The sequence below is a fragment of the Anolis carolinensis genome, chromosome 2 (assembly GCF_035594765.1).
Source record: "Anolis carolinensis isolate JA03-04 chromosome 2, rAnoCar3.1.pri, whole genome shotgun sequence".
Classification (NCBI taxonomy): domain Eukaryota; kingdom Metazoa; phylum Chordata; class Lepidosauria; order Squamata; family Dactyloidae; genus Anolis; species Anolis carolinensis.
The window spans coordinates 31837319-31856204 of record NC_085842.1 but is presented as its reverse complement, the minus strand read 5'-3'; the positions used below and the strand labels follow the sequence as shown (position 1 = coordinate 31856204).

Below are 18886 nucleotides of genomic sequence, written 5' to 3'. Positions count from 1 at the left end.
TTTTGGTAGTCTTAAAGTTGCCCTCTTTAATAAACTTTGTTTTAAGTCATCAGACTAAATTGTGCCACAAGATTTGGTCCAAGTGTTTGGATTGGTATTATGCACAAATATTTGAAATGTAAATATAGCTCAGATTTTTTTTTAAAAAAGAGGGTATTGTTTTTCTGTTGTCACATGGAAGCACATTAATTAGAACTTGTTAAAATTAATTGTAACGCCTGTAGTAATAATAATCATAATCATAATACAATGATGATGTTTTCTGGAACATGTGAATTGTGAAAAACAGAATAATATCTGCAAATAATTAGATTGAATGGGAATCTATTCTCATTCAAGTCAATTTAATTTTGTGAGGCCAACAGTGTATTTGTCACAAACACATCCTTCAAGCAACCAAAAAGGAGACTGTATGTATAGACTGGATATCAACTGCCATACACGTAATCCAGTTTCTGAATTCAGATTAACTATTGAAGTGGATTATATTGTAGTGCGGACTCATATAATCCAGTCCAATGCAGTTAATCTACATTCTGAAACTGCATTAGATAGCAGTGTAGATCCAACTATACACATCACCTGATGGCCAATATAGAAATCAAATAAACTTCATAATAAGAAGCAGAAGGTCGAGAAGATCCATTTTCTCAGAAAATGGAGAAGAGCAAATTGTGGCACAGGCTACAAAGGGCTAATATAAAAAATGAGAGTAAAATTAAAGGGGAATACTAAACTAATCCTCATGCCAAAATGCAACCTGAAAAACATCCAGGTATAATTTAAATATAATGCAAAAATAGATTTGCATTATTGAGATTAATTGGCAAAGAGCCAGAAAATCTCTGGAATAAAGTTAGGAACATTGTCAGGGAGGAATGCTGTCCAAAAAAAAATCTCTTATAAGGGGTTGGTTTAATTTCTGATTTGCTAGGAAAACTGAATTACTGTATTGCAAAACAGTGCACGTCTCAAAACTATATTTGGAAAGCTCTGCAGTTGGACATACATAGAGGCCAGAAAAGAGACATTTCCAGGCATGTATTGCTTTTGTTGGTTGACTTGAACCTGAAAGAAAGCTGCTCAAAACAGGAGGCAGTTTAAGGCATGAATGTGTGTTAGAAACCAAACACTTTCTTACACCTGCTTCTGCAATGTGCCCATATATTCTCCTACATTCACCACAGTAAATAAGAGTTTCATTGCTTGACTGGGGATTTTGTGTTGCTACAAAAGATCATAATGCTGCCCCGCTTTTATTCCATAATGGATTTTTCCTTTGGTGTGGAAAGAAAATCTCTCTCTCTCTCTCTCTCATATATATATATATATATATATATACACACACACACACACACACACACACACACACATATAACATAAGTAGGTAAAGGTAAAGGGTTTCCCCTAATACTAAAGTTTAGTTGTGTCCGACTCAGGGGGTTGGTGCTCATCTCCATTTCTAAGCCAAAGAGCCGCCATTGTCTGTAGATACCTCCAAGGTCATGTGACCCGCATGACTACATAGAGAGCCATTGCCTTCCTGCCGGAGTGGTACCTATTGATCTACTCACATTTGCATGTTTTCAAACTGCTAGGTTAGCAGGAGCTGGGGCTAACAGCAGGAGCTCACCCTGCTCTCCACATTCAAACGGCCGACCTTTTAGTCAGCAAGTTCAGGAGCTCAGCGGTTTAACCTGCTGTGCCACCGGGGGCTCCCACTTAGCGGCTGAGTGGGGAAAGGAAGGGGCCTGAGGCTGTTAGGAATTGTAGTTGAAGTCCATAACACCTGGAGGACCAACTTTTGCCCATGCCTGCTCCACAGCATTGAGCCATTGCAGTTAGTGGAGTCAAACTACATTAATTAACCGACACCTGTAATTGTACCAAAATTCACCTGCTGCATAAAGCAGTCATTCCAACAATAGTCTGCCTCTTAAAATATTCTGCCTTTGGAATAAAATAGGATTAATGCTAAAGATTAATCTATGGCTTGGGCTGCAATATTACACAGCCACTATTCTATGGGAAAAGTCAAGTGACACTCAGTTTTTCTGGCTACACTTTTACTCTCTTCTTGGATGGTTTTTAACATGGTTCTCTAGCATTAAAGAATTAACTTACCAACTCCGACTACACAGAAAAGAATGATCAGGAAACACCTGCAAGACATTCTCATATACAGATGGAAAGAAAGTGTGTCACAAGCAGAGTAAACGGTGTGACTTTGCTCTTATTTCTTAGGACCAATCTGAACAGCAACCGATCTTGCGCAGACTCTTGAAACACAACACAGTCATTTGAGGGAATGAAAATCTAGGGTTTCAAAGCCACCACAAACCAAGCTTTGAGAGATCTCACACCACATGTTGCCATTGTAAGGAAACTGTGACCTTCAAAATAATTTTTTAAAATCCTAATGAATATATGGTCAGCACTTCATATTTGCTGTTATTAGGAATATAAGATCCCTGCAAAAGTGGGAAAAACAACAACTACAACAAAATATAATAATGATAATAATAACAACGGGAAAAACTCAGCCGCTATCAGGACCTCAAGACTGAACTTCAAAGACTCTGGCAGAAGCCAGTGCAGGTGGTCCCAGTGGTGATGGGCACACTGGGTGCCATGCCAAAAGATCTCAGCTGGCATTTGGAAACAATAGACATTGACAAAATTACGATCTGTCAACTGCAAAAGGCCACCCTACTGGGATCTGCACGCATCATCCGAAAATACATCACACAGTCCTAGACACTTGGGAATTGTTCGACTTGTGATTTTGTGATATGAAATCCAGCATGTCTATCTTGTTTGCTGTGTCATACAATAAAATAATAAAATGTATCCCGCTCCATGCAGTAATGCTGGCCACATGACCTTGGGAGTTGTCTACGGACAATGCCGGCTCTTCGGATTGGAAATGGAGATGAGCACCAACCCCCAGAGTCGGACACGACTGGGCTTAATGTCAGGGGAAACCTTTACCTTTATCTAACCTGACAGAACACTTCTATTGGGCCATCTAGTGCAACTCTATGGCCCCATTCTACACAGCTGTATAAAATCCACATTATCTGCTTTGAACTAGATTATATGGCAGTGTAGACTAAAATAATCAAGTTCTAATCAGCTAGTGGATTGTCTGCTTTGATAACTTGGATTATCTGGCAGTGTAGAAGGGCCCTTAACTCACAGTTAAAGATGGAAAAGATGCCTAAAAAAATAGGAAGTGAAAAGTACCTTAAATCCACCTGGCCCAAAATTGTCACTTTTGAGTATTAGTCGGGACCCAGGCTTTCAGAAAGGATTCATTTCCAGATCTACTTGGAGTTCCCAAATCCTCCCCTTGTGATATTCCATTTAAGTGATAACCAGGCCTGATACGGTTAGCTTCCAAAATCAGATGAAATCAGTTCAATACACGGTAACATTATATAGTAATTACTGTATTTACAAATTTAGCACCAAAACATCGCAATGTATTGAAAACATTGACTACTAAAACACTGACTACAAATAAAGATAGAATTGCATAAAATGAACTTACAATAACAACATTGTCAGAAGTTAAATTTGTAAAAGGTTCAGTCCTGTGAAGATTTTTAAAAATCTGTGATCCTTGCCTGCCTAAAGAAACAGCTGTGGATCTGGGTGGGAGGCAAACTGCGTTGGATAATACAGAACGTTAGATGAGCGAAAGTTGGATAAGCGAGACTCTACTGTATATTGTATACTGTATATTCAAATAGACTAGCCCAGAAAAAATACATATTTTTATTATGGCCACAAAAGCAAATTCTGAGCAACAGTGCTGAGCAGTGGTGAGAGCAGTGGAGTATGGGAAAAACTAGTTAAAACACCAGCCAGTTGGATGCCCATTTGGAAAACACACTTCCAGAAGTAAATGTATCACAAGTATTGGATTAAGGCAGAGCTCTCATGCCACTAAGGCACCTTCTACACTGCCATATAAAATGCAAATATCAACTTTGAACTGTATTATATGGCAGTGTAGACTCATATGATCCAGTTTAAAACAGATAATGTGGATTATCTGATTTGATAATCTGGATTATATGTCAGTGTAGAAGGGGCGTAAGACTGTTTCTAATTCCAGTTTTGAAGCTGCTTTAGATGAACTTAAGACCAGTCTAATCAGTCTTGTTGAAGTTCCCCACGGCCTCAGACAGGATCTTTCCCCAGATTGCCTTGCAATCTTTTCTGCAGACCGTAGTGGGTTAGGAATTTCTCATGTTTTGCATACTTGTTTCTTCTCTTTTCTGATTCTTCATCATCCTCTATTACTGCCTTGCTGTTTTTGAGATTGCTTGGTTGACGTCTTCATATTGTCTGGAATGAGAACAGAAAATTGCATCTAAAATGGTAGAATTAAATGTAGTGATTTAAAAAAATATTTCCAGGCTGCAGATAGTTAAATGGATCTCTATAAGCCAGGAGTGATAAATCCGCTACAGATAGATCATTGTCCACCTCCAGATAACCCTTGCCATATTCACTGTTCAAATGACCCCTGTTTAATATACTGTATTCTGGGAAACAATTTACAGCATACAGTCTACAGACTAGGCATAATGACTGGCATAATCTGAGAGTGAACACAAAAACATTTGTCTTTCATTGAACACTCATACCTTTAGTACTAAAGGGTGGCAATGGGATGCCAGCACATCACTAATCCTTGGAATACAGACATCCCTCTACATTCTCTGAGTTAAGAGTGCAAGACTCCTTGCAAAAGCAGAAAAATGGGAATAAAAATGCTATTTTTTTACCTGAGAACATATCTTTCTAGAAATCTCTTAGGACTTTATCACACTCAAAGCTGGAAATTGCTTTCCTGTAGGCAACCTGTGGCTTTTGAGGATTGGATACATATTCAATACAGATGAACCAGATCACACACCTTCCCATAGCAAATAAAATAACGTGCCTTGATTCACCACAGGGGAGACAGATGACCCAATCCATAGGATTTGTGCCTATTTCACAGTGTTCCTTCTCCCCCCACAACACCGCAACTTATATAGGGCTTTGCATTCAGCTAAACAATGTTACTGATTTCCCCAAATTGGACCCCAGCCAATTTGTCATTGTTCCCAATCACAGGACCTCAGTGCTGAACTGCAAATGTAATTGCGGAGTTCAATGCAGACCTTTGATAATGAAGAACAAATGGCAGTTCAAAATTGTAACAGATGTTCATGGGAAAATGATTATATGTGTCCTTGGCTCCAACTCCCTGCTAATTCTTAGCCAACAACAGGAGAATGTTGGCACTGGGTTTATCTTAATCCCGCATTTGTTTTGAGTGGGTAGGAAGTGGAAAGAGTCCCCATTTTGTTCAGAATATAAGGAAAAATCAGACCACAGGCCCGTCAAATCCATCATGCTAACACTGTACTCACCGACGTTTCTTCTGCAGATAGAATAACACTCCAGCAACTACAACAAGTATTGAAGCCACAAGCACGACTACTACTATAGTTACTCTATATCTGTGCTTCCTTTCTGGAGAATGTGGAGACACAAACAGAAAAAAACAATGTGATTACACAAGGAAAATCAACAGAAAGACCTAGCCAAGTTCCCAATCTTGTATTTAAGTTTCTTTAGCCAAGATTCTTCAAGTACTCTCCAGCACTGTTGCTTAAACTGTGAGTTCCGACGCCAAAAGGGGTCACTTAGCTCAATGTTGGCATCCCCAAAAAATTGGCAACAGTAAAGGTTTTCTGAATGTGGCGGTTTAGACATTTACGCGAATGTTGTACAGTGTTTACAATGGACTCGCAAGAGAGGCTTCAGCTGTACTTCATAGAATCCTAGAGTTGGAAGACACCTCATGGGCCATCCAGTCCAACCCCCTAACAAGAAGCAGGAAAATGGCATGTAAAGCACCCCTGACAGATGGCCATCCAGCCTCTATTTAAAAGCCTCCAAAGAAGGAGCCTCCACCACAGTCCGGGGCAAAGAGTTCCACTGTTCAACAGCTCTCACAGTGAGGAAGTTCTTCCTGACATTCAGGTGGAATCTCCTTTCCCGTAGTTTGAAGCCATTGTGCCACATCTTAGTCCCTAGGGCAGCAGAAAACAAGCTTGCTCCCTCCTCCCTATGACTTCCCCTCACATATTTATACATGGCCATCATGTCTCCTCTCAGCCTTCTCTTCTGCAGGCTAAACATGCCCAGCTCTTTAAGCTGCTCCTCATAGGGCTTGTTCTCCAGAACCTTGATCATTTGAGTCGCCCTCCTCTGGACACATTCCAGCTTGTCAACGTCTCCCTTCAATAGCGGTGCCCAAAATTGGACACAATGTGATTCCAGGTGTGGTCTGACCAAGGTGGAAGAGAGGGGTAGCATGACTTCCCTGGATCTACATGGCTTTTTAAATGGGCCATTGACCTTGAGTAGTCCATTATGTTCTATGTGACGACAACCATTTGTTGCTTTGGCACTTTAGTTCATTACTTGAAGAAGCCCAGTTCCCCACAGGTACTACTGCATTTTATAAATTTAAAGTTTTTATCATTGGATGTTGTCCATTGTTTTGTATTCAATTTTGCATATTTTTATGCTTTGTAATTCTATTATATGTGTGGCACCTTGGACTGGTTTTGTGAGCCTCCCCAAGTCCCTTCGGGGAGATGGTGGCGGGGTATAAATAAAGTTTATTTATTTAAATGTAAAATGAAGTTGTTCCCAGGTATTTAGAAAAATTCCTGACTAATTTAAAAAGAGAGTTAGAAAAAAATTAAAACTGAAGGCTAGTTTAGCTGCAAGGCTATTCAATGCTAATCAAGGTGTCCAACTGAAATATAAACATCTGCCACAGGCAGAAAAAGAGTAATTTCTCCCACCCTGGAGATTCCACAGACATATAAACCCCACTTGCTAGTTTCCAGCAGACCTCACAGCCTCTGAAAATGCCTGCCATTGATGTGGACGAAACATCAGGAGAAAATGCTTCTGGAACATGGCCATACAGCCCGGAAAACTCACAGCAACCCAAATAAAAGTCTTGGTTTCCAGACCTTTTGACCATTTTGGTCGCCCTCTGGACACATTTCAGCTTGTAAATATTATTCTTGAATTGTTGTGCCCAAAACTGGACACAGTATTATTCCAGGTGAGGTCTGACCAAGACAGAGTAGAGTGGTATTTTTATTTTTTTCAGTCTAGACACTGTAATCCTACTGGTGCAGCCTAGAATCACATTGCTTTTTTAGCTGCTGACACTGTTGACTCATATTCAGGCTGTGATTTACTGGACTCATTCCATGAGTGGAGGAAGGCAAGAAGGAAATTGTCTTCTTACTGCAGCATTTTGTTCTGCTCTGTTTATAAGGAAAACTGATAATATATTCACCCCCAACACATGCAATGTACTTCTACAGTAATCCTCTGCATTCTGAGCTATAACATGAGTGAGTCCCCACCCACACCACTTTCTTTTTTTAATGAAAAAAGGGAAAACCTCAGAATTGCGGAAGTCCAAAATCTAGGTCTAAAAGGGGGGAAAATACAGCAACAGCTCAATGGCAATACATATCTGTAAACTGTTTTAAAAGTGTGTAGAAACGAAGAGGGGGCTGTGTCTGATGATGTCATAAAACTCCTAAATTCCTTTCATATGTACTCTTTTGAAGTCAGGAGTCACCCAGCCTATATCTGTGTGTGTGTTGGCCAAGTATTTAAACACTGAGTCTTTTCCCTTCAAGAAATAGGGTCCTAAGTGAAAGCGTATTTTTCTAGATTCACAGATTTATGAAACTGTATTTATAGCCTGGCCTATCTCCCTGAAGGGATTCAGGGCGGCTCACAACAAAATATACAATGGCAACCATTCAATGCCAACATTAATATCTAACCAAATCAATCAACAAATCAAGAACTATTCAATAAATTATAAACCAACATTAATGAATATACTTTTTCTGCATCGGAGAACTCACCCCACAGGATGACAAGACTTTTCCCATCAAGGCTGCTGTGTTGTATCCTGCAAACATAACTGTGTGAAGTCTCCATTGACTTAATAGCCAGAGAACTCCTGATCTGGTAGGTCAGGTCGTAGTTAGGCAAGATGGTGGTGGAATTGATCCTTGAGCTGGGCAAGGCCACTTCGTCCTGAAGCCAGGAGACGTTGATCAGGTGTGGATAGAAACCCGTCACTTGGCAAACTAGTAGGAGGGAGTCAGTGGTTGCAGGAGGCTCCTGGGCAAAGACCACAGCAACAGGTTTCTCTGGGAAACAGAAGAGTTCAGAGAGGCTTTTGGGGTTCATGGCACACTAAATTCTGGGCTTATCCTTCTGGAATATAACGTTATTCACACAACTACTGGGGCCATTGTTTTGAACTTCTTTGGAAATATGATCTCCAAAGACCAATGTATTCTTTATTCAACAACACTGTGTCAGTTTCTATGCCTTCAAGCTGCATTTTGACTTACTGTGATCACAAAAATAAAAAAGCATTTTCTAAGTCAGTGGTTCTCAACCTGTGGGGCCCCAGGTTTTTTGGCCTACAACTCCCAGAAATCCCAGCCAGTTTACCAGCTGTTAGGATTTCTGGGAGTTGAAGGCCAAAACATCTGTGGACCCAACAAGTTGAGAACCACTGTTCTAAGGCAAAGAATCCTTACAGGTGGTTTTTGGTATGGTAGAGTCTCACTTATCCAACATAAACGGGCCGGCAGAATGTTGGATAAGCAAAAATGTTGGATAATAAAGAGGGATTAAGGAACAGCCTATTAAATGTTAAATTACGTTATGATTTTACAAATTAATCACCAAGCATCATGTTTTACAAGAAATCGACAGAAAAAGCAGTTCAATACACGGTAACGCTATGTAGTAATTACTGTATTTACAAATTTAGCACCAAAACATTGCAAAGTATTTAAAACATTGACTACTAAAAATTGACTACAAATAAAGATAGAATTGTATAAAATGAACTTACAGTCACAACATTGTCAGAAGTTAAATCCGTAAAAAGTTAAATCCTGTGAAGATTTTTAAAAATCTGTGATACTTGCCCACCTAGAAAACAGCTGTAGAGCTGGGCAGGTGGCAGACTGCATTGAATAAATACAGAACGTTGGATGAGCGAAGGTTGGATAAGCGACACTCTTCTGCAGTTCCTTCCACAGTAATAAATGCTACAGCCCCTGCTATGTGTTAGTGGCCTCCCATCCCAGTACTAACCCAGGGCTAGTCCTGCTTAACTTCCAAGATCCAAAGGAATCTGGTACCTTTAGAATTACGTAAGAACATTTATAAAATTCTATAATCCAGTCTTACCTTGTCTATGCAGTGTTTCATTTCCAGTCTTGAGAGAGCTCTCAAGAATGTCAATACACTCATTCAGTAGTAGACTGCGCATGTTTGCAGTTGTGCCCTTGTTCCTGTTGAGGAAGTCTTGAACAGCAACAGCGAGCGGAGTGTCTTTTTGGACAACCCAAGTAGCATTGTCAGTACTGTATCCAAGAACATCATCTCCATTTGCAGCACCTTTATAAAAACCTCTCTTTGTTCCATCGGTCCCAATCTCACAAAAAAAGAAGGACTGTATAACAAAAGGATCTGAGGGTTGAAATGTGGAAGCAATCGGTTATTGGAGATCAAGGAGAAATAATGGGGAAGTACGAGATGGGAATCTTTCTCTGTAGTGGGAATTGTTAAGTTCCCTTCGGATCTTTTGGGAGAGAAGGACAAAGCTGAAGGATTATTTCTGTGAGGGACATTTCACATATGGAATAAATACCAAGGGCAGCCTTTCAGATATTTAATCCCAAGAATCCCAAGGATCAATATGGTCTCTGTGGAGAATGGGAGAATGTCCACATTCATGCCTTTTAATGACTTCCTCAGAGCTTGGGACATATAGTTTTGGGCAACAAACCTATAAATCCCCAACCAGGACAGGTCAAGTTGACAGAAAACCTCATGGGTCTCCTCCCCTCTTCTCCTCCCTCTTCTGCCCCACTTTGAACTCTGTTGGCTGCACAGACAGAATCAAACTGGGAATAAAATATAATGTACTGGTAGTGGTGGAGTCAGGCAGTAGAGTTGCTCCTCCATTTCACTAAGGTTAGATGCGTAGGACTCCCATGAAAGTGAAAAATTGTGAAGAAAGAAACTGCCGAAGGCTTTCATGACCTCACAACCTCTGAGGATGCCTGCCATAGATGTGGGTGAAACATCAGGAGAGAATACTTCTGGAACATGACCATACAGCCCGGAAAACATACAACAACCCAAAGAAATTGCCATTTCTTTACTTGAGAGAACCCCTCTCTAGGAAATTCTGTCTTTCAGCGTGATGTTCTGGTTGAATCCCACTGGAAGCAGATCTAAAGATTCCTAGAGACATGTTCTTCCTAGAAATCTCTAGGTCCTCCAGCATGACCAAAGGAGGTTGACGACAGAATCACACTGAAGGACCTACATATTACTAATGAACATTTTAGTCAAATCTACATTCAACTCCGCAAAGTCAAAACCACAAATGTGGAAGGAAGACTGCAAAAATGAAAAGCTTCTCCCATTTGATGGTCAAAAGCTGAGGATTGTGACCCAATTCTAGATCTGAGGGCCATCTCCTCCCAAAATACATTATGGACCACTCTACCACATTTTAGAATGATTTCATCATAATATCCCAAAGAACTGAAGGTTCAGATCAAGTTTAAAAGGAAATTTTCAATTAAAAGGCTACTTGTTTGGCTTTGAAGAAGACTACTCTTTTGGGGACTTCTAGGAGCAGCCAATTATCCATGCTTTACACCAAAGTATTATGGTAGTATTATTTACACCAAAGTACCCCTTGTCGGAAAAGCTTATGGTTCGAAGTGTTTCAAATATCTTGGATATGAGACTCAGATCTAAATGAAATTCTCTGATGTTTCACATACATCTCATAGATACCCTGAATGTAATTTAATACACAACATTTTAATACTATTGGGCATGAAACAAAGCAAAGGTGTCACTATCTGAACCTGCATAGTGATAATTTTGTACTTTGAAGTATTTTGAATTCCATAATTCCAGATAAGGGATACTCCTTTTGCAATGAGTGACAGTCAGGGCCATAGAAAGAGGTGGAAGTGCCCATATGGTCTACATACCATGAATTCTCCATTCATGGAGGCACAGGGCCTTTCCTCAAGAGAAGACTAACAGCACATCCTGAAGAACAGGACTAGTCGTAATCCTTGTACTCACAGCTGTAATTTGAAGCTGCAACCATGTTGTTGATGGCTTTCTTGAAGTCTATAAAGGAAGCTCTGAAGAGCTGTCCCAGCATTTCCCATTTTAGAGGCGTGAAGGCACTTTGGGTCCATGGTTGGAGGAATTTGATCTTCCAGGTATGGGTGTCAAGCGAATGGGTCTCCACATCTCCCAGGAAAGCAATTGTTCCCATTATCTCAGTGGCACTAGTGTTTTGGAATGATATGGTCTGCAGCATTCGAAAAGGCCAGAGTACCGCTGGGAGATGAAAGAAGGCTGGATGGACACAGAAAGAAAGGAAAAGATGTTAAGATTTCATCCTTGCAGCAGCAGTACAGGAAATCAGGACATTCAGATCTCATGTTTCTCAAACTCTGGTCTTGTTATCTTTGTTTTTGGCTTGTTAATTTTGAATCCTGTCACTTCTCCATATTCTTGTACTATTTTCAATAATGGTTCTATACCGTTCAAGGAGTCTTCTAAGGCTATCATCAGATCATCTGCAAATGCCCGTTTTATAGGTTTTACCTTGTATCTGTAGTATTTTGAAGTCTTCACATTCTACAATGTTCCTCATTAATATTTCCATTGAGAGAATAAACAGTAGAGGGAAGAGTGGGCAACCTTCATGAGGCATGAACACATTGTCTCCATTACTAGGATTTTTGCATGTTGATTGCTGTAAATTGATTTTATATATAATTGATCCCAAATGCCATCTTTTCATATGAAAAATTTCCAGTTCTATTTATCAAATACCTTTTCAGCATCCAGCAATATTAACATTATCTATTTTTCATTACGATGCTCTAGAATTCTAGAATGCCTATAACTTCTGATGTGTTATTTCACAATTGCCTTTTAGGTAGAAAGCCATTATGGGTCTATTCTTGGAGGACCTTTTGAGTCTTTCTGCTAAAATGGAGCTAAATTATTTATAATAATTATTTAAAAGTGAGATAGGTCTATAATTGTTCACTTGTCAGGTCTTGACGTTTTTTGGTATTCATGTTATTGTTGTCTTCTCCCATGTATCTGGGATTTTTGTTCCATTTTAGGATCAAATTGCATGTTTGTTTCAGTGGAATATATAACTGTTCTTTGAAGCATTAATATCTTGCCAATAAACCATGAGGACCTGGAACTATATTTATGTTTGTTTTTTGTAACTACATCTAAAATTTGACCAATCATTGGGTTAAAGTCCAAAGCACCTGGAGGATCTGAATGTTCTAAACCACATGTGTCAAATTCAAGGTCCACTATGTCATTTCATGCTGGACTACAACTCCTGCATTCTTAATCATTAGACATCATGACTAGATGGGAGTGTAATACTGTAACATCTGCAGGGCTTCAGTTTGTTCTGTTTAGCCAGGAGAGAGGGGCTTGAATGTGGATACAAAGCTTGTAGATGTGATGTCTGACTTTAAATTGTCATGTAACTCAGAATCACAAGTGCTGTTGGGTTGTAATTTCCATTATCCCCAATCCACATGGCAGATAACATCTGGGGACCCAAACTGGGTAAACAGCACAGACAAACCAATAGTTGGCTTTCTGTATTCATGGATTCTCCGTGGATGGATTCAACACCCTTTTGAAGGCAAGTATAAGGCTGATGTGACCCTTAATGAAAGACAGTTTGACACCCCTGTCCTAAACTATCAATGTCTCTGACAATGGAAAGCCTCTTTGGAATCTAATAATGTGAGACTGAAAAATTTTTGAATCTTTAAAATTGCTCTTTATACAGAGGATACTCTAATTTCCCTGGACCCCCACCCTGCCAAAAAAGCTCCCCACATTACCTATGTTTAAAAAATCAATTGATAATTTTGCTTTATATTCTCAAGACCTTGAGAAACAACAACTCACAGGATTCCATAACACTGAGCCATAGTAATTAAAGTGGTGACAAACTGCGTTCATTCTACAGTGTGGATGCAGCCCTAGTTAGACAAAAATCTCTCCTGCTGTGTAAAGATGTTGTTTTGGCAATTGCCTTCCACTTCAAATACACATTAAAATTAATACTAAGGATCAATCCATGATTTGGGCCACAGAAATTACACAGCTGCCTTTCTGCTAGAAAAACCAACCAGTGCTAAAGTTTGATTGCATTTTGACTCTCTTATCTGAAGGCGTTTAACATGCTACATGGCCCTCTAGAGTTCAAGAATTCACTTACCTGCTCCGATTCCATAGAAAAAAACAATCAGGAAATATCTGCAGGCCATTCTCATATGCAGATGGAAAGATGGTGCTCCACCAACAAAGTAAGCACAGTGTGACCTTGCTGTTATTTCTTGAGACCAATCCCACAGCTGACTTTCTAAGTGGTGTTTTTGTTCCACTGTATTAAACAACAGATGCAGAGCAATGCAACCACATCAACAAGGACAGTTGTGCTTTCTATCTCTTCAGATGGAGCTGGTGATAAGTCTAAGCTGTTTTCCAACCCCAACCCCCTGTGCCTCCTCCCTATGACTGTAATTTGGCAATGCAACTTGTGGCTTAAATTTTGACTTTTTTGTTTCAGTTCTGTATATTATGTCTGATGGTTGGCATGAGCATGAGCCATATTATTGTCTGGGAAATTGTCCAATTGTCATGTTTTGAAACAGCTGATTCATTTGAAGGAAGGAAACAGTGACATGTTGTAATTTATTCCCAGTTCCCTTATTCGGGTAGGCTTTCTAAACAAACCTGTCATTTGAGGGAAGGAGAAGACAATGTGCCAAAGCTGATTTCCAGTTCAGACATTTGAAGAAATGAAAATCAAGGGTTCAAAAGCCGCTACAAACTAAGCAGATGACAATTGTATGTAAGAAATGTGCCTCTCTGCCCTTTAAAAGAGTGCTATTCAAAATGATGATCCCTTGGTTCGCTTTTGACACGATGAATAAATACTTCCTTTACTAAAGAATATGTATGATATTCTCCCCCTCTATGTTTCTGATGATACAATAGACTTATGTGTAGAATTATTTAACTAACATGGTTCTGTAACTTACATACTATATCCTTTTATGGTCCTTAACTTTCCCTTCTTTCTCCCCTTTTTGTACTGTTTAGTTTATTTATTTCTTTTGAAAACAAAACAAAACTTATTTGATCCTGCCATAAACTATAACACTGCTTCTCCAACTGACTACTAAAAAATCCTATAAGAGAACACAGACTTTGTTCAAAATAAGGGGTATATCTCAGCTTCTGGTCAACGGAAATCTAGTATAATGCCAAGATTTTAACTTTGTTTGTATTTTTAAATACATTGGACTGTATCCTCAATTCACTTCAGACACGATAAATAAAATAAAAAATACCCAACTACAAATCCCAGGATGGCATAGCATTAACCCGTGGCAGTTAAATTAGAGATGAGGTCCCTCAAATAGGGGCTCCAGGGGCTCCTGAAGCAGCTTCGCCTTTTGCTTTCACTCAGAACTAAGATTACCATATTATGCTAATCTAATGCACACCCAAATTTTGGGAAGGCAATTTAGCCCAAAAAGGTGAGCATTAGATTCAAGTAAATACAGTATTTTCTTTCCTTCACCCAGCTCCAGTCATGTAACCTATGTGGGTCTGTAAAACACTAAACTGTTCTCATATTATAATCTCCTGATAAACTGGATCATAACACAATGTAACACATTTCATTTCCTCAAATGCCTGAACTGGAAATCAGCTTTGGCACTCTAAGAGAGTTTCGCAAGACCAGTCATTCTTGTTGCAATGGTGAAGCCGTGGACCATATTTTAGTTTGTGGGGACCACTGGTGGTCCACGGACCACAGGTTGGGAATTACTGATTTAAGCCAATGTATCTATTCTTGTTCATATCCTAATCATAAATTCCTAATGGGGCCCCTCTATGTCACTGACTCTCTATTCAAATATGCAGTTGCCAGCTTCCACTTTTCCAAAAAATCCTCATTCCTTTTATTCCTCTTATCATTGGTTAATTTGGCCATTAGCATATATTCCTGCATTCTTTCCTTCCAATCCTTTTAAGTTAACACTTTCCCCTTTCCAGTCTTTGGCTATGGTTAATACTGCAGCAGCAAAACTATATTGATATATTTCTTTGTCCTTTTGATTATAGTTTTTCTCTATATAGACCTAATATATAGACCTAAATGTGCAAGCATCTAACGAGTAAGCAAATATTGACATGGTCTGAATTAAGGTCTATGTACAAGATTCTTGGAAGAATGGAATTAAGTAATTTATATGTTTTTAATGCTTTTTTAATGTTTGTATAATGTATTTTTACTGATTACTGTTAATGGTTTTAAATGTGTTGTTAATTTTATTGATTGTTTGGCATTGAATCTTGCCAGGTGTTGTAAGCTGCCTTGAGTCCCCTCGGGTGAGAAAGGCGGAGTAAAAATGTTGTAAATAAATAAATAAGCACAACACTGAGCTTAAAAAAAACTTATTACAGTAGAGTTCCGCTTATCCAACTTCCGCTTATCCAACGCACCGTATTATCTGACACACCGGCTTCTTGCCCCTGGCGCTTGGAAAGGCCTGTTGCACGTTGCTGCTTTTCTAGCAGCAGCTAGCAGCTTGCCGGGAAGGACGAGACTTGACCCTTGCAATTTTTTCCCTCCCGGCAAGCTCCAGGCGCTTGGAGAGGCCCTCTGTGTGGGGGAAACGTCCCTCCCGTCCTTGCCAAGCCCCCAGCCTCCTCTGTTGCAGCAACACAGGAGGCCCGGTGCTTGGCGAGAGCAACGTCCCTCCCCTCCTCGCCAAGCTCCTTTGGAGCATGGAGAGGCTTGGATAATAGGACCTCCATATTATCCAACAGTTCCGGTTATCCATCATTAGGCCCGCCTCTTTATGTCGGATAACCAGAACTCTACTGTATTTAGCATTTCCTTTATCTCTTTAATTATCTTAGGTAAAGGTAAAGGTTTCCCCCGACGTTAAGTCCAGTCGTGACCGACTCTGGGGGTTGGTGCTTATCTTCCATTTCTAAGCCGAAGAGCCGGCATTGTCCATAGACACCTCCAAGATCATGTGGCCGACATGACTGCATGGAGCGCCATTACCTTCCTGCTGGAGCGGTACCTATTGATCTACTCACATTTGCATGTTTTCGAACTGCTAGGTTGGCAGGAGCTGGGGCTAATAGCGGGCGCTCATTCTGCTCCCGGGATTTGAACCTGGGACCTTTTGGTCCGCAAGTTCAGCAGCTCAGCGCTTTAACACACTGTACCACCATAATTATCTTATGCGCCTCTAAATATTTTAATGGATGTTTTAACTTAATTAATTTAATGTATTATTATTGTAGTTTGTAATTGTTTTATATTGTTGTTTTATAATTGGTTGTAAGCTGCCCTGAGTCCCCCTTCGGGGGTGAGAAGAGCGGGATAGAAATACTGTAATAAATAAATAAATAAATAAATAAATACCTTATCCCAAAATGCCTGTATGGTCTCTCAGGTCCACCACATATGGAAGAATGTCCCTTTCTTCTTCTTCTTCTTCTTCTTCTTCTTCTTCTTCTTCTTCTTCTTCTTCTTCTTCATTCAGTCAGTTGTTTCTAACTCTTCGTGACCTCATGGACCAGTCTGCGCCAGAGCTCCCTGTCGTCCGTCAACGACAGTTCCTTCAAGTTCATGCCAGTCACTTCAAGGATACCGTCCACCCATCTTGCCCTTGGTCAGCCTCTCTTCCTTTTTCCTTCCTTTTTCCCCAGCATCATGACCTTCTCCAAACTTTCCTGTCTTCTCATGATGTGGCCAAAATATTTCAACTTTGCTTCCAATATCCTTCCCTCCAGTGAGCAGTCGGGCATTATTTCCTGGAGGATGGACTGGTTGGATCTTCTTGCAGTCCAAGGCACTCTCAGGATTTTTCTCCAGCACCAAAGTTCAAAAGCATCTATCTTCCTTCTCTCAGCCTTCCTTATGGTCCCAGCTCTCGCATCCATAGGTTACTATGGGGAATACCATTGCTTTGACTATGCGGACCTTCGTTGCCAGTGTGATGTCTCTGCTCTTCACTATTTTGTCAAGGTTGGCCATTGCTCCCTTCCCAAGAAGTAAACGTCTTCTGATTTCCTGGCTGCAGTCTGCATCTGCAGTGATCTGCGTGCCTAGAAATATAAAGTCTGTCCCTTTGGTCCACCACATATGGAAAAATGTCCTTTTCTGCTTCTTTTAGCTCCAGCAAAATCCTTGTTGCGTTGCTGTGAGTTTTTAAAAGCACCCCTGACAGATGGCCATCCAGCCTCTGCTGGTCTCAGGTCCACCACATATGAAAGAATGCCTCTTTCTGCTTCTTTTAGCTCCAAGAAAATCCTTGTTGGGTTGCTGAGTTTTTGAAAGCAGCCCTGACAGATGGCCATCCAGACTCTGCTGATCTCACAAGTCCACCACATATTTTATTTATTTATTTATTTATTTACAGCATTTATATTCCGCCCTTCTCACCCCGAAGGGGACTCAGGGCGGATCATATTACACATATAGGCAAACATTCAATGCCTTTTAACATAGAACAAAGACAAGACAAACATGGCTCTGAGCCGGCCTCGAACTCATGACCTCCTGGTCAGAGTGATTCATTGCAGTGATTCATTGCAGCTGCTCTCCAGCCTGCACCACACCCCAAGCCACATATGGAAGGATGTCCCTTTCTGCTTTTTTTTTACCTCCAGCAAAATCCTTGTTGGGTTGCTGTGAGTTTTTAAAAGCAGCCCTGACAGATGGCCATCCAGACTCTGCTGGTCTCACAAGTCCATCACATATGGAAGAATGTCCCTTTCTGCTTTTTTTACCTCCAGTAAAATCCTTGTTGGGTTGCTGTGAGTTTTTAAAAGCAGCCCTGACAGATGGCCATCCAGACTCTGCTAGTCTCACAGGTCCACCACATATGGAAGGGTGTCCCTTTCTGCTTTTTTTTACCTCCAGTAAAATCCTTGTTGGGTTGCTTAAGTTTTTAAAAGCACCCATGACAGATGGCCATCCAGACTCTGCTGGTCTCGCAAGTCCACCACATATGGAAGGATGTCCCTTTCTGCTTCTTACATCTCCAGCAAAATCCTTGTTGGGTTGCTGTGAGTTTTTAAAGCACCCTGACAGATGGCCATCCAGCCTCTGCTGGTCTCACAGGTCCACCACATATGGAAGGATGTACCTTTCTGCTTCTTTTACCTCCAGCAAAATCCTTGTTGGGTTGCTGTGAGTTTTTAAAAGCACCCCTGACAGATGGCCATCCAGCCTCTGCTGGTCTCACAGCTCCACCACATATGGAATGATGTCCCTTTCTGCTTCTTACACCTCCAGCAAATTCCTTGTTGGGATTTCCATGCTTTCAACCTTGAATCGCCTTTGCATGCAATGCAGTGGTGGTGTTCAGAGTCAAGCTTGGCAGGGCTGCTCCTTTCCAGATCAACTTGGAAAGGAGCAGGCGCAAGACCTGAATCCTATTGCTGCAGGAGTTTAGATCTGGGGGAAAGGGCTCAAGGGCTCCCGGAGTGACTCCACGATGCACCCGCTAGAGGAGCCGTTTTGCCGAGCCGGACTGTTTTTCCTGTTGCTCTTCTTGACAAGTTTCTAAGGGAAGAGGAGGAGCCAGGAAGGGCAGTGCGGCCTAGCAGCAGCAGC

General features: G+C 40.6%; 1 protein-coding gene across 3 annotated transcripts; it reads right to left on the bottom strand.

The window, feature by feature from the left end:
* Nucleotides 1-3436: 3436 nt before the first annotated feature.
* LOC103277995 (antigen-presenting glycoprotein CD1d) lies at nt 3437-18853 on the bottom strand. Of its 3 annotated transcripts, none has more exons than XR_010002419.1 (6): nt 13451-15409; nt 11254-11535; nt 9328-9609; nt 7977-8267; nt 5433-5531; nt 3437-4356 (listed from the first exon to the last, which is right to left on the bottom strand). XR_010002419.1 is itself a non-coding variant. In XM_008105498.2 (6 exons), exons 2-6 carry the CDS (start codon nt 11495-11497, stop codon nt 4308-4310), a joined length of 969 nt encoding a protein of 322 aa, XP_008103705.2. In that variant the 5' UTR covers nt 11498-11535; nt 16688-18853; the 3' UTR covers nt 3437-4307. The 3 variants fall into 3 exon arrangements, 2 of the variants coding, with proteins under 2 accessions (XP_008103705.2, NP_001315152.1); XM_008105498.2 differs by lacking the exon at nt 13451-15409 and adding an exon at nt 16688-18853 and having other exon boundaries at nt 5433-5535; NM_001328223.1 differs by having other exon boundaries at nt 4308-4356; nt 5433-5535; nt 13451-13505.
* Nucleotides 18854-18886: the final 33 nt, after the last annotated feature.